The following is a 15,185-nucleotide window of genomic DNA, read 5'->3' on the forward strand; positions in this document are numbered from 1 at the left end:
TTCATGTAAGACATCAGAAGTGTTCAATTTAAAGTTCTGGATTTTTCTATGTAGTGAGGCAAACTCATGAGACAGTCTTGTAACTTGACAGTGTTTCCCAAGGGTGGTGTCAGGAGCCATGATGGTATTTTTTTCCAGTATTTTATAAATCGTTAGATACCAATGAGAGTGTAGCCTATCTGTTTTAAGTCAATTTAATCTTACAAAGCAGTAAGATAAAATATATCTGCTGAGATATTTCTGGTTTTTTAGATTCACTTACATGAATAAGAAAAGAATGATCTCTCATTAGAGAAGTGGAACTTTAGCTAAAAATTAGAATTTTAGTGGAAGGACTGGATTGGCATTGTTTGATTAATACATTATACCATAATATAAGCTAAACAGCAAAATTTCACGTGAACCTGATTATACTTTTATTAAAGTTTGAGAAATTGTTCCAATTTCTTTGTGAAAGTAAGAGTTAAAAAAAAATCAGTAAGTTGTGGTCTCATAAATATTTAAGGTTATGTGTTTAACAAAAAGAAGTAGGTTAAAATGCTGCTATTACTGCTTTCTGACTAAATTAAGACTGATAAATATGGGAGTTTTTTCTGATTTGGAACAGAAAGGAGTGCCAGGAAGGGTGTAGTGGGGACAAAAATGCAGCTTGTAGTGGTTTGTGTGCATATTTCAAGTAGTGCTTTCTCAGGTTTCATTGTTAAGTTACAGGTGCTTGAAAGATGAAAGTCAGTCTGTCCAGGTTGCTTTGTTATGAAGTCTGTGTAGACTGAAGTGGGCCTGTGAATAGAAAGCACCTAGATTATTTTAAATATAGTTGGAAAAAGCTTTTTCTAGCTTCTGAGCTTACTTAACCAGGAAGCATGAAGGAAAAAGGAACTGAAGTGGCATCCAACAGTTCTTTGAAGCCATCGACAACTATTAATTTGTGTTCAGAATACTTCTGAATGTCTTTGTTTAAGCCTCCTTGAAATGCAAGTGATAAGAGGCTCATCTCATAAGTGTTGTTTTATTCCTGAGGATACTAAATAGACAAGTCACTACACAGAAGAGTTACCAACAAAATTTTGCAGTGTCCTGTATTCTGCCCTTGCTAGCAGAATAAATGAATATCCATTAATCTCATTTGCCTTTTGACTGCAGACAAGACAACTGTGTCCTATTCTTTGAACTGCTTTTTGATTTATGTTAGTATATGTATGTATTATTTCATACATAAAAATACTTTCTCTTTGTACTTCTTACCATTGCCTAGGCTTACAGACAGATTTATGATCACTGGGCTCTGAAGTTTGTCTCTTTGTAGCCCACACGCAGCAGACTGTGTGTGTCTCAGTTGTAATTTGCATGTCACACTTATCTTTGACAAAATCTCATCACTCCTCAGAAAGGCTGGGGAAGCTCAGGGATGCTAGTTAGAAGCCTGTGGCACCTAAAACAAGGTGAGATGGACTTTTGAAGAGCAGTGATCAACTTGCAGGATAAATCTACCATTATCTAAAGAAAAAGACAGTGTCAAGTGGTATGGTAGGGGAGAAGCAGTAGCACTGGTGGGCAAGAGTTCCTCATCCAGGATTGCCATGGAACATCTGGGACCAGTGTTGACTCCTCAAAAGACACGTTTTCTTTCTAGCACAGCAGAGTATTAAGCTTGCTTATCTCCTCCAGTAAAATAGATTATGTTGGTTTAACTTCTGCTTGATACAATAGAAAGTAGTTGTCAAAATGCCAAAGTAGTAGATGAACACTGGCAGGCCTGAGTACTGCTGCAGGCTAAATCATCATTAGTGAAATTTTGGTGGTGTTTTTATCAAAGGATGTGGTTCCCTGCACCAGCCTGTCCCCTTTGGGTGATGCATGGGCAGGAGTTTATTGTTGTGCCTTGATGAGCAGTAACACCTCTGAGTGATGCTTTTTTTGACTCTTGTCCTTAGGGCACACCTTTTCTCTTTTGGTTTTTTTTTTTGGTGGTTACTGAAATGGAAAGAATGTTAATGTCTGCAGAGAATAATTTGGCTTTAAGAACCTCACTTTAATTTATCACGGGCTTGGAGATCACTGTAGGATAAATGATTTCACCAATATTAGTCTCAAGTAAGGCGTTGGATCTGGGAGCTACTTCTTCTTCTGTCACTCCCAAATACATAGTGTGCCTTTGGTCCTTAGGATGTGTAGCATCTAGTAAGGAATACCACTGGCAGGCAGGAAGGGATAGTAGCATGTTATCTTTATTTCTTAGGCTGCTTTCTTCTGTGTTTGCCTCAAAGTGCGTGAGAAAGATACAAAGCAGAAGGTGCTTGGATGATCATCTGAGCGCCAGAGAAACGTCACAATCCTTCATATTCTTTGTTGATAGTGGTAAATGGAAGAGTGCTGTCTTACATGACTTCAGGTTCACTGAACTTGTGCCAGTCATGATGTGGGCTCATAATACAGGGAAGAGAAAAGGCAGCCTAGCCTGTGATTGGGAGCATGTAAGAGACACTGGATTTTCCAGTTTTGGGGAACCACTTCCTACCCCTCTGAAAAACTGCATGTAGGAGAGATAGAGGAAAAAGACCTTGTGAGAAAAGAAGCTTTTCCCTTCTGTTGTTTACTTTGTTGGGAGTAATTCTCCTCTGTTAAATCTCAAAGGATTTACTGAACAGGTAAAGTAGCAGCCTTCATGTCCTGTAAGAAGTGATGGCCAAGTGAATTGATCTGCTCAATCTTGCTGTTTTAGCCTTCCCACTGTGCTGCTTGACTGGGACGAGCATCAGGCTTTGATTAAATTCTCAGGGACACAAGTGGCTGCTCTGCCATGGCTAATACTGTTCAACTGTATATTGCATAACAAAAAGGCAGCTGTTTAATCCTACTCTCAAGGGAGAAGCACAGCACCTGTGCTGCTTTATATTTTGGGCATAAAGGACCTTATTCTATTTATTTGCTAGTTTTATTGCTATTGTAAAAGTGACAAGAATGTGACCAGTATATACATAATTAATCCTTCTCTGCACTTGATAATTCACTCATTTTTAAAATTTATTTTTACTTTTCAGGTTGTCCGTCAGATGATGTGGCTGATGGACCATATTTTTAAGTATACAAACTTTGGCATTGTATCTCTAATCCATGGAGACTTCTTTATAAGACAGGTAAATGGCAACTCATAATAGTGCTTTGATTTATCCTTGTATTTGGAACATTTTGGTGTTATGGGACTTACTTATCACCTCCTGGTTGGTTTGCACGATGACATAGCTTTACTGTAAAGTGTATATTTGAGAAGGTCTTTGTTCTGAAGGTACTTTATTTTCCAAGCTATTTTTATTGTTTGCATAGACACAAATGATGATGGAATCCAGTTGTGAAGGGAGCCTATTATGAGAGGGGTGTACAAGCAAAATACATGGGCAGTCCTTTTTATCTCTGCTTCTGAACACACCTCTCATCTTTCTTTAGTGGCCTTGAAGCCATGCAGGGAGTCTGTCTGGTTAGGTCAGTCTTCTGGCTGCAGAGTTTCAAATTAGGAAAGGCAGGACTGTCCCTTTTGATGGTGACATAGTAGTGGATCAATTTAAGGTGGTGATGGACCTGTGTAAATAGTAATTAATTGGTTCTTGGAGGTTAATTATTATTTGAGCATTAGGAAAGAATGTCTATTGAGCTCAACATCTGAAATGTTAATGAATTCAGATTATTTCATACAGCTTGGGTAGGGTTTTTTGTTGTTTGGTGGCTGTTGATGAAACTGCACTCTCAAAGTAGAAACTCAGGAGGCCGATGAAAAGCATGAACCTGTTTCCAGTTACGTGAACTGCAATATCCATCATACATGTTTCTTTACTCTCCTTATTCCTTTTCTGGACATAAAATGTGTAGAGAGCCAGAGAGAATTAATGAATTTTCACATTGCAGAGAAGAAGTTAATTTACTCAGAATGAAATAAAGAAATGCCTGCTCACAGCAGTACACAGCTGAAGTGAGATTGACTAACACTGGAGGCATAGTTAGAAAACAAAGGTCTCTAGAAGCACACAGCTGTGCATTGTGAGAGGATGGATGGAAGGGACAGGGTTGGATGCTTTGTAAAATATAAATCTGTTCCAGCAGGTAGAATTTACAATATGCACATTTTGAGGTACACAAGGCTGTCACCGTGTTAGTTATAATTTCTGAATGTGGGGTTGCAATTCCAGTCACAAAACCAAACCATCTCTGAGCTGCAAAAACTAAGGCTTTTCCTCATTTTTGTAAAGTGGCTGACATAGACAACATCACAGATACAATGATGTCATTGTGAGTCTAAAGATAAGCCAATTAATGTTTCTAGGCTGTTAGCCTTTTGGTGTGGCAAAATACTTCATATGAGTGAGTAATGGTCCTTTGCCTAACTCTAGTAATATTTGGATGGTTATTGTTCACTGCTCTTTTCTTAATTACTGTGCTATCCTGGAGTCCTGTGGTCTGATAAGAAAGGACTGGCTTAACTGAGGACTTGTATATTTCTTTATAATTGCATTAATATGAGCAGGCAGAGCCTTTTCCTTCCCTCTCATGCTGAGTTGGAAGTAATTGCAATGGGGAGACTTAAATGTAGGAGAAGCACTTTCACAAAACTCCCTTTTAGTAAATAATGTCTTTCATTCAGCCCCACGTGTTCCCTCTTCCTTCCTCTGATCAAAAAAAAAAAGCAACTAACCACCAAACAGTGCAATGTTTTTAGCAGTTTTGTTGACATTTCAGAGAATTAAAATCACCTCTGCTGAGGAGAGCTTTAATTTTGCCCTCTTGTGTCTTTTGAGTGGTTTGACAAGGTCACTTTGAAATATTCAAAAATGCTAATTAATGTAAAGAGATTCCTCTGAAAATTTGGAGCTTGGTGCATGCAGAGATGGGAAGAGGAAAGATTGTTCCTGAAGATATTTGTGCAGTAATTAAGGCTGTATCTTACTGTTCTGAAATGAGGAAGTTTTCCTAATGCACCAAAGAGGAGAAGGGAGTGAGTCATTGGAGCAGTGCAGATCTGAGTGCGGTCTGTGTTTGTGCTGTGGTAACCCAGCTGAGGCCTGGTCTACAGACCTCCAGTTGGTACTCCAAGGGGAACATTGCTTTTTATTGTCTCAGGGGCTTATTTTTATCTCTGAAAAGAGAGAAACCTTAGAAGTATAATAATTACATCTGATTTTTATCTCTTCAAAGCAGTGATTTTATTTAGATGTTTTATCCTTACAGGGGAGAACACACCGTGACCAGCAGCTTGTGTTACTCAAAGATCATTTAGAAAAATATTACAGGAGCCGCAATCGGAAATGGATAGTTTTATTTCCAGAGGGTGGCTTTCTTAGGAAAAGAAGAGAAACAAGCCAGGCATTTGCCAAGAAAAACAATTTGCCATTTCTTAAGCATGTCACCCTGCCAAGACTTGGGGCAACACAAGTAATCCTGAAAACGCTTGTAGCGCCACAAGAGAATGGAACTCCATCAGGTGGAGATGCTGTGAGAAAAGGTAAAGATCACATCACTTCATGGGTATAAAGCAAATTAAATGTCAAATATTTGAGTTTAAATAAAACACTGTGTATAATTGGTATCTTCAAATATCAGATACATTGTATAAATGTTTTCATAATTAGTTTTAGTTCTGCTAACTTTATTTATGATATTGAGACAAAAAAAACCCACCTTAGTTTTAATTTAATTTAGTTTGTGGTATGGCTGCATGAGTGCTTGGCTTGGCTCACATGGTGGATGAAGCAAATACTGGAATAGGCACCCAGAGTGAGCAAGAAGGTGATCTACTCCTTTGGGTAAGATTGGTGGTTTGCACTGGTTTGTGATAGCATGGAGCTATAGTAAAAGTATTTCTGGAATATGCTAACTATGTTCATATTTTTATTCCAGGCTTTAGAAGTTTCTTTGCATCCACTGCTGTATACTTTATTCCTCTTCTTGAACTATTTTCCACTGAGTTCAGGTTCTTCTGTTCTGTACAGATCTTTGTGTTGCCTGTCCCCATTGTTGCTGGAGCGAGCTGTCACTGATCACTAGATTTGAAGGATTGTTTTGGCTGTCATGTCAGAAAAGTTAGGAGAGAATAAGAATATTCCTGCAGCATTATTGTTCTGGGATGCCTGGGCTATAGGGGAGGGTATAGCTGGGGTATAAATAATGCCTGTAATGCGACTTGGTGCTTTAGTGTCTCAGTTTTTAAAATTAGCTTCTTGGTATGCTCAAGAGTAGGGTTAGATCTTTCTTAAATTCCTTGTGGATTTCTGTTACTTATTACAGAAACAGTGGATTGGGGGGTTGTGGTCGTTTCTTATTGATGGGTGGGGCTGGTCTTTCCACAGCCAAATTTTTATAATCATTTAGCATTTTGAAACAAAGATCCTTACTAACGAAGCCACATTTGCAAAAGACTTTGGATTATTTTCTGTCTGAAGTTCAAAACTCAGGGTTAGCGAGAGCCCTTGTACAGAAATTGCTTCCAGATTTTCAGTTTTGAAGTTATTCTTGTCAACATAGGAAATAAATTGAGATGATGTTCTTGAAGGTAGTGAAGGTAGGATTTAAAATGAGCTGAAAAATCAGGCTATGGAATGCACCAGAGTGTTTCCTGTCAGGCTACATTCAGAAAAGAAAGGCTGAAGAAAGCTCTTGTTGTCATAAAACATTTTAGGTTTAAAAGAGAGAAACTGAATACCCTGGTCCTTGTTAAAAAATTTGGGTTTTTCTGAGGAGAAAAGTTTGCCCTGTTCCTGTTCTATTTCTTGCTGTCTTAAAAAGGTATGGAGAGTAAGAATTTCCCCAAATTAATTATAAGCTGTCTGGTTCTGGAGGGAGGCCAAAAGTGCTTGTGAAATACCAGTTTTATATTTTCCTATTCTTAGGTTGCTATCAGCTTAGCTGAAATCAAGCTTGGCTTCCTTTTTTTTTCCCTCTTTCAGTGGCATCATTCAGACTCTAGAGAAATGAGCATTTGATAGTAGTTGACCTAACTGGGTACTAAAATAAAGGAATTCTCTCAGAAATAAAATGGAACCATATTGTCCATCCTACTCAAAGAAAGATAAATGAGCAAAAATAGGAATGAAATGCGTGGGTTTAGCTGTCACTCTTTCATAGTAATGGACTTGAAAATGTACTAAAAAAGGATGAAAAAGAAAAGTGAAAGTAAATTTTATATGCTAGGAAAAAGTAGTATTTGATACATAGTGACACAGAGGTATTTTACATCCTCTCTTAAACTCACAAAAATGTTTCCAGCATTGTAAAACTTCCCTTTTAGAGATCTATGAAATATTAGTTCTTGATTGTGTCTTGTATAAAAGATTCCTCCTCTCATCTGTTGCTTTCTGAATGCTTTTATTGGTCTCTTGCCATGTCAGAAAACGTTTGTTGAGTTGAATGAAATATAGTTGTATAAATTGCTGTGGTTATGTTGTAAAGTTAGAAGTCTAACAAAGTTACTGGATATATTTACTCTTAATCTCTTCCATCTTTTCCCTTTTTTAAATCACATTAAAAACCTATGTCAGTGAAATCAAGCTTCCCTCCTATTCATTGTTAAGCTGTGGGTGCTAGAGCCAGGTGTAGTGCATAGAGTGATGGTTTTGCCAGTGGCTGGCATGGAGACTGCCTGTAAACCTTTTGTACATTATAACTCTTCTCCTTTGCTTGGGAAGTGGTTTCTTTATCAGAAGCATCACACTTGAACCTCATGGTTTGCTGGACACATTTTTCATCTGCAGCACTTCTTGTGCTCTATACTGTCTTAACAATGTTCCTGGAGTCCTGGATTGCCAAATTGTTCAGCTTACTATAATAAGCTTTCTACTCCATCATTTATTATTCTCCCATCTTTTTGTTTCCACCAAGCTTTTTTGATACTCATGGCAATTCACCTTCCTGTCTTATATGATCTTAGTTCAATTGGTTTATAGATTTAAGAGTTTTCCACATCAAGAATTATGTCCCCTTCCTGTTGAGTTTCCTTGGTAGTTGTTTTAATGTTGAGTCATTATACACAGTTCTGTTCTTGACTGCTGTCATTTTATTAGTATTTAATTAATTTTAAATGATCCTTGTAGCTTTTGTACCGATGTAAATTTGATACCATCCTACTTTCTCAGCTGGAGAGATGTGTAAATCTGGGTGAAAGAAGAAAAGATGACAAAGGAAACTATAATAATAAAAGATGGGTTGTCCTTAATATACTGTTACCACAGTTTGACACAAACAAAGTCAGATAGAGTTGTTTGATTGTGTCACACCCCAGCTCCTCAGCCCAGCTAGCTTTTGTATGTCACATGTCACTGAAGCTGTGGCCTTCAAGTTGTAGTTCAAGAATTGGGCTAATTGTAGCTCAGTGCTACATCATCTGTCCTGCTCTAAGGTCTCTAATCTGATTCATGGCATCCCTTTGGTAGAAGTGGGTTTACGTTGAGAATTGCAAGGTTCAGTAACCTCCCCAAAAATACATTAGTCTTAATTATGATCTTAATATCCAATCAATTTAAATTTTCAATTTATTTTTATGCTAGTAATGAACTTTGCACAGTTTAGGAGGTGATTCTTCCTCTGTAAAGTGACAGGAAGAACAAATGTTCCTGAGCTATACAATTAATACTGTTTGATAATTCTTGTACTTAAAGTGATCAGTTCTTTATCAGGGGCTTTTCCAGGACAAGCAGCCTCTATTGTCTTAATTTTTTCCTCTTAACAGTTTTCTTTCATCTTTAAAAACCCAAGTACCAACCTTCACTGGAGTGAATTTTGACTTATTGCTGGTAAATACTAAATTAAGTTACTGAAATGCTTGTTGCTTTTGCTGCTTTTTGAAACTCTTGTTTAGTTTAACAAAAATACGCGGTTGTATTCTTAAATTGATAAAAGGATGGGAAAACATAGGAAAGGTAGTGCAATCATTTGATAGCATGACTACTGTTGAAGTTAAATAATGCAGAGAATGTATGTAAGTGATGTGTGTCCTTGAAAAGAGAGTTTAAGGTACTTCTGATGTCCGATGAAAGCCTCCAGATGGGCCAGCACTGCTGCCAGCACCCTCATTCCAGAAGAAAGTTTTAGTGCAGAATAGAAAATGGGCATTATGAAAACACTTGATGAACAGCCATCATCACTCTAACCCGGTAGTGACCCAGGTGTGTGTTCACAGGGGTATTTTAACAGCTTTTTGAATTTTTTTAGCACAACACTTAGTCTTTGACATGGTTGCAAGTACACTGTTTCTTCAGTTGATAAGAATTGATTTTGTGAGTTTCAGAACTATCAAAATGTTCTAAATGCCAAAAGCTGACAATTCAAAGGAGTTTGGAGCTATTGTTCTTCAAAGATGCACATTCCAGAGCTTATTTTTGGTCAACCTTGTTTTTTAAAGTCTGTTTTATTTTACCATGCAGCAATTTTTTTGTCTGATAAGAGGTTACTATGAGCTTAGTTAGAGCCATACTGAAATCTTACCTTACTGTTTTCAAATGCAGCAGAGTACATTCAGTTCTGATGTTGTTTCTCTCAGAGAAATTAAATTTTCACTTCTGCAGGGTTGTAAATTGAACTTCATAATTGGATTTTTTTTAAAAATCAAACTTTTTCATTCACTGTTACCTGAGGAATGTGACTTGAATAACATGTGAGAAAGCTTTTGATTGTTGTTTTTTCTTCCCCCTGGAAAAAAGGCTTCTTGTTGTGTTCCAGGTGGTTTGTTGTATCAAAATCCTGGAATGATGAGTAATATGTTCAGTCCGAGAGTTAATCTTTGGAGAAAAAAGTTAATTCTGGGGTCAGTGATCCAGTTGATCACACAAGGACAAGTAGAGAGCAAGGGACAAGTTACAAGAATGGATTGCTGTGCAGGGAGAGCCAACAGCCTCTTTGGCTGCATTCAGAGCGGTGCAAGTGTTCAGGAAACCACACCTGAATACTGGTGAATGCTAAAGAATACTTTCTTTTCCAAGTGAAAGCTGCAGTCCTCAGGTCCACACCTGGCTGGTGCATTCTTTCCACTTGGAATCCAGTCTGGCAGTGTGACACCATCCAGAGCTCAGCTGGAGGCAAGCTTTCCTGCTGAAATCTGTCTATGATTTATTCTTTTTCTTAGTGGCAAACACTGACAGTCTGCTGGTGGGTTTGAGGAGTTCTGTACATCATCTGATCCGGTGTTTAGCATCAGTTGACCCCAGGAGATAGCAACCCCAGGGAGAAAAAAGAGGGGGAATGAAGAGAGGCTCTGAACCCCCATAAACCTGTGATTGTAGACAGTCAAGTTGGGAAAGGACTTCAGAGGACAGCTGAGTGCCTTGAAGACTCTGATGATGAGTTGCTTGTAAGTACATAGGGAACAACTTAATACCACTGAATCCACAGTGAAGAAAATACTTGTGAAGTTTTGCCTCTGCTGATGATTTGGAAAAAACCCCAAAACCCCAAACAAAAAACAAGTTAGGAAGCTGTTTAAATTTTACTTTAGATTTTTTTTTGTCTAGGCCAGAAAGCTGCTGTTCCATGTGATTGTTCAGTTTTGTCTTAGCACTCATAAGGCAAGTATGTACCATTCACACTAAGGTGCCTCACTGCTGTGGGGTTTGGGTGCTGTGGTGTAGGGCAGGTGCCTGTGGGCATGTTCAGAAGGTTTATGTGCTATTGTAGAAGAATCAGTCTGTTAACATTTTCAAGCATATCTTCCACCCGTGCTGGCAAGCAGACTGACACCACAGCAGAAAAACCAGTGCTTGGAGAGATCAGCTTAAGTATGGTCTCTGCAGCAGCTCCTTCTGCTGAAGCCTCTGACAGTGAGGCTGCTCAATCTTTCAGCAAGTACTAGAAATGAAAGATAAGAGTGTCTTTTAATGGTAGGCAGAAAGTTGGAAGAGTTTGGCTGTCAGAAAGGTGTGGCTGAGTTGGCCAAGCCAAGCTGGATGAGAGGAGTTCTTTAGCACAGGTATGTGCAGCTCCCTGATTTCTCAGGTACAAATGCCAGACCTGAGATTCACGCCATGTTATAACTAATGCAGCAGTCTTTGGTTTGAGCTCCTGTTAATCGGGTTTATTCTTGGTCAGAGGTCTGTTTACACCCGAAAGCAGCATCCTTAGAGATATTTAGGTACCACTCCTTTGTGCTTTGTGCAGTTATCAGTTTCTTTTCCAGTTTCAGGATCTGTTGGAGCTCCCAGGCTTTAAAATAAATTTGCTTATGAGCAGGTTGCAACACAGTATAACCCAACAGATAAAACCCCCCCCCCCCCCCCCCAAAAAAAAATTACAAGATGTATTTCAAAATTAATTTTCCAAAATCCTTGGTGATGTAGGTTTTTTTGGCAGTCAGATATCTTGGATGATTATGTAAGGCTTATTTTAAACCAGAGCATGCACAAATACTGTGATTTGAGAACACGTGGAGGTAGCTGCACTAACACCTGCTTGCTCTAAAAGGAGGTTTGTAGAGGCTGATGTTGCTGTCAGAAATTTTTTTTTCCTGACCTGGGGTTTCTGGTGGGCTGTCTGGTTTTTTTTCCCCTCACCCTGCCCTGAAAAGGGTTGGAGGTGAGTTTGGCGCTTGACTGAAGTGCTGCACCAGCTCTCTCCACAAAAGCAGAAGGTAGGAAATCAGCACAGCAGAGAACTGCAGGAGTCTTCCCTTAATGAAGTGCAAACCATTATCCACTGAAAGAACAGCTTTAAATATAGCTAAATATTGAATAAATTATTTTGAAACACTTTACTGCAAATAATTAGAAAATGTGCCCATATTCATCTGGCACTTTTTCATTGCAATTAATGATCTTTGTTGCTTACTCACTTAGGCAATTTAACTTTGGCAATTTACTTGCCTTTATCCATTCTTGCTTTACATCTGGGAAAATAATAACTTGAATGACTTTGTTTCAAAATCTATTTCTAAATTAATACTTCTGTTGATTTAATATTAATTTCATATTGGCTCTTCTCTGATTCATTGCTACTTTTAAAATGAAGTACTCTGTAGTTAGTGCTTTTCTTAAGAGAGACTTGACAAGCACTCTGTCATGATGCTGGCAAGCCTGCAGCCTCCAGTTCTCATTTCATGTGTTTATCAGGCCTCTAAAATACTGTGTTTCTAGATGGTAACACTGAATGTTTCAGCTTGACCTGTGCAGCTTGCCCTGGGTCAAGTTTTGGAATAGCATGTTGCATGCTGCTAAGAACTCATAATCTAAATTTTAGGAAATGCTGTTCAGCCCTGTTAGGGTAGTGTATTTGTAATGAAGCAGTACAACTCCAGTGATGAGCAGACATCAAGAAAACAGTCTGCTTGTTAAAATAATTGATAGATACATGTGATAGCATTGGTGTAATTTTCTTTTCACACTTAATTAAATGAAATGCAAATTAAATGAAATTAAATGCAGGTAGAAACTCGCAAGCCAGTCCTTGCATGTGCATTCTAGCTGGAGTCAGTAACTGTGGCTTTCAGGGTGCTGCTCAGACGGAGTGCTGCAGATTTCTTCAGGTGTGTGGTAGACCTGTGCAATTTAAGTGGCTGCTCTGGGCAAGGCCACACATCTAGCCCAACATCTTGTCCATGACTCCAGGTGGATTACAGAGTGAGAACACAGCAAACAAGCATCATACTTCTCCCACATATTCTCCAAGCTTCTGACACTTTCCTATGTGGTGGGTTTCCCAAACCAGGTGGGGATTTCTGCCTGGTTAGTTAACCCTCCATGTACTTACTCAGTTCCCTCATGATCCTAGCACCTGGCATCCTTGACACCCTTTAGCAAGAGATTCCCCAAATTTTTCTTTGCTCCCCTCTGCAGAGAGAATCATTTTTCTGTTTACTATGAAAACTTTTCCTCTTGGCTGAATTTTGAGTGTCTGTTCTTCTTTTGGGAAGGATGGTGAACAGTCAATGCCCGTACATGTTCTTGGTGCTGACAGTGTTCTTGTCAACCTCTGTTACGTTTCTTTTGTAGCTTTCTCAACTGCAGGCTTGAAAAGTATTGTGCTTTGTACTAAAAGCTAACAGTTCTTACCTGCTCTTGACCATGGGTGTCTGTTTCTGATAGTCAGCTCTTTAAATCCTTAGAGATACTGCCTGATGTGGTGTGTGCGTGTTGTACTGGAGTGTCAAGCGGTAAGTGAGCATTACTCTCCTGGCCTGGGCATAATGTGACCTCAAACACAAGACAGCTCCAGAACAGAGAGAAAATTCACAGGCTAAATTCAAAGTGCCTTCTTGGCAATGTGACCTTCCTTCTTGGTTTGCTCTGCAGATCTGCTGCTCTCCCTCTTAGCAAACCTGTGAATTGAATCCATGCCAAAGAGGGGTCATGGCTGGGTTGATTTATAACCTGCACTGTTGCTGGTTGCAACCTATATTCAGATTTTATAGAGTCATGGAATATTCTGAGTTGGAAGGGACCCACAAGTTTGATCCTCTTTACTCATCTTAATAGCAAATATTTTCACTTCCTTTGATCCTTTTTTCAGTTTCTAAGTGAGCTGAGCAGCATATGAACATGTATTGGTGTTAGCCTCTCCTGGAACCTTGTGGGTGCAGTGTCTTCCCCACTGTGAAAACTGATCAGCTTCTGTTCCTTGCTTTCTTACCCTGAGTACACCCTGAAAGTGATGCTTTTCCTCTTCATCCTGCAACTCACATTTTTAAGAACCTTTGAGGGATCTACATGGTTGCTGCTCCTTCAGTGATCTTTTGGAAAGGCCCAGGTGCAAATGTGCTTGAAGTGCAGACCAAGAAGCTTGGATGTTTATTTTGGGATTTTGCCTTTTGGTGAATGGGGGGAAGCACCTGACCTTGGGGCCAAGATGTCCTTTGACTGTACTCAAACCTGGTTAGTGAAGTTGTTCTATTCTGTGTACCACGGTATCTAAGAACAGCAGAAATAACCATTAAATAAAATCTAGGTCCAGCTGAAGTTTGTAAGAGTGTTTCTATGCTCTGTAATGAAATCTGAATTTGATTTTTGATGGTCTTATTTCTGCCTCATACCTCATGAAGTAATATAAAATTGCATAACTCTCAAATAAGTGACATGGAATATTCTTTTTGTTCCTAGAGAGCAAATCCAAAGGCCTCCAGTGGGTGATAGATACAACCATTGCATATCCCAAAGCTGAACCTATAGACATCCAAACCTGGATTCTTGGCTACCGACAACCAACAGTGACACATGTACATTACAGGTAGGAAATAAACCTACTTCTCCTACACTGAGCTCAAGTATTCACAAATCAGTTGTGTCATTTCAGGATAGGGGAAATCAGTAGCAGTGGGAGTGGGTTTTTTGTGTCTCACACAGGTGGGCAACTCATATTATTTAAACACAATACATCTTTTTTTAAAAAGTTCTGTGACTGTTTTGTATCTTAGGACAAACATTTAAGTTTTGGACTAATGTCCTGTGGTTGAGTAGAGTTGTGGGGAATATGTCTGAAGGCTGGGTCATCTTTTTCACTTTAGTGTTAACTTATCTTGAATTTTTTAAATTTTGTTTTTTAATAATGACAACTAATTAAAAATCACTGTTGTCAAATAAACAGATTTCCTAATAAAATATTATATTTAACTTTCTGACAAAGAAATGCCAGCTTTTTCACTCAAAGAATACTTTTAAGTAGTTGAGCAAAGCAACTGGAAAAAGCTGCAACTCTCATGGACAGCTGGGATGGGAGACTATTAAAACTTTTCTCCTCAGCAGTTCTTTGTCTCAAGACCTAAACTGATGGGGAGAAGTTGAATTTGGCTTTTAGTTTACAGTGAATTGCAAGTTACTCCAGGAGTATTTTAGCACTTTTACTATACTAAGTAAGTTGTTGCATTTTATCCCAAAATCACATTATTTTGTCTTACTCCCACTTGGTGATTTAGAGAGCTTTTTTTTACAGAAAGCTTTCAAGTATTCTTGTGTGGATCCCCTGGGTGGCAGTTTAAGTGGGAATGACCTTCTCCATCATCACTGCTGTGGCAGTGTTGTGTGATGCAGAGTACAGGCTGCTCGCTGGAGCTCCCTTCCACAGCCGTGTTTAAATCTGTCCTTACTTTTTATAGAAAGCTGCCTTCCAAGTTTCCCTGAAGGTGAACATACTCATACCCTAATTTATATAAGATAGCATTATATCTGTTGTGCTTTATTCAGGTCGCCTTAGTACTCTCTCAGATCTCTGGGACAATTGCAAGTTGA

At 38.8% G+C, this 15,185-nt stretch overlaps 1 protein-coding gene across 2 annotated transcripts in view; it reads left to right on the top strand.

Moving 5' to 3' along the window:
* Nucleotides 1–15,185, top strand: part of LPGAT1 (lysophosphatidylglycerol acyltransferase 1) — a 58,437-nt gene that overhangs the window by 29,196 nt on the left and 14,056 nt on the right. For both annotated transcript variants that reach the window (XM_041476957.1, XM_041476958.1), the window contains exons 3-5: nucleotides 3,042–3,137; nucleotides 5,218–5,491; nucleotides 14,061–14,187. In XM_041476957.1, the coding sequence (XP_041332891.1) occupies nucleotides 3,042–3,137; nucleotides 5,218–5,491; nucleotides 14,061–14,187 (497 nt within the window). The remainder of the gene's footprint in view (nucleotides 1–3,041; nucleotides 3,138–5,217; nucleotides 5,492–14,060; nucleotides 14,188–15,185) is intronic.

Source organism: Pyrgilauda ruficollis, unplaced genomic scaffold, assembly GCF_017590135.1.
Source record: "Pyrgilauda ruficollis isolate IOZ18807 unplaced genomic scaffold, ASM1759013v1 scaffold4, whole genome shotgun sequence".
Taxonomy (NCBI): Eukaryota; Metazoa; Chordata; class Aves; order Passeriformes; family Passeridae; genus Pyrgilauda; species Pyrgilauda ruficollis.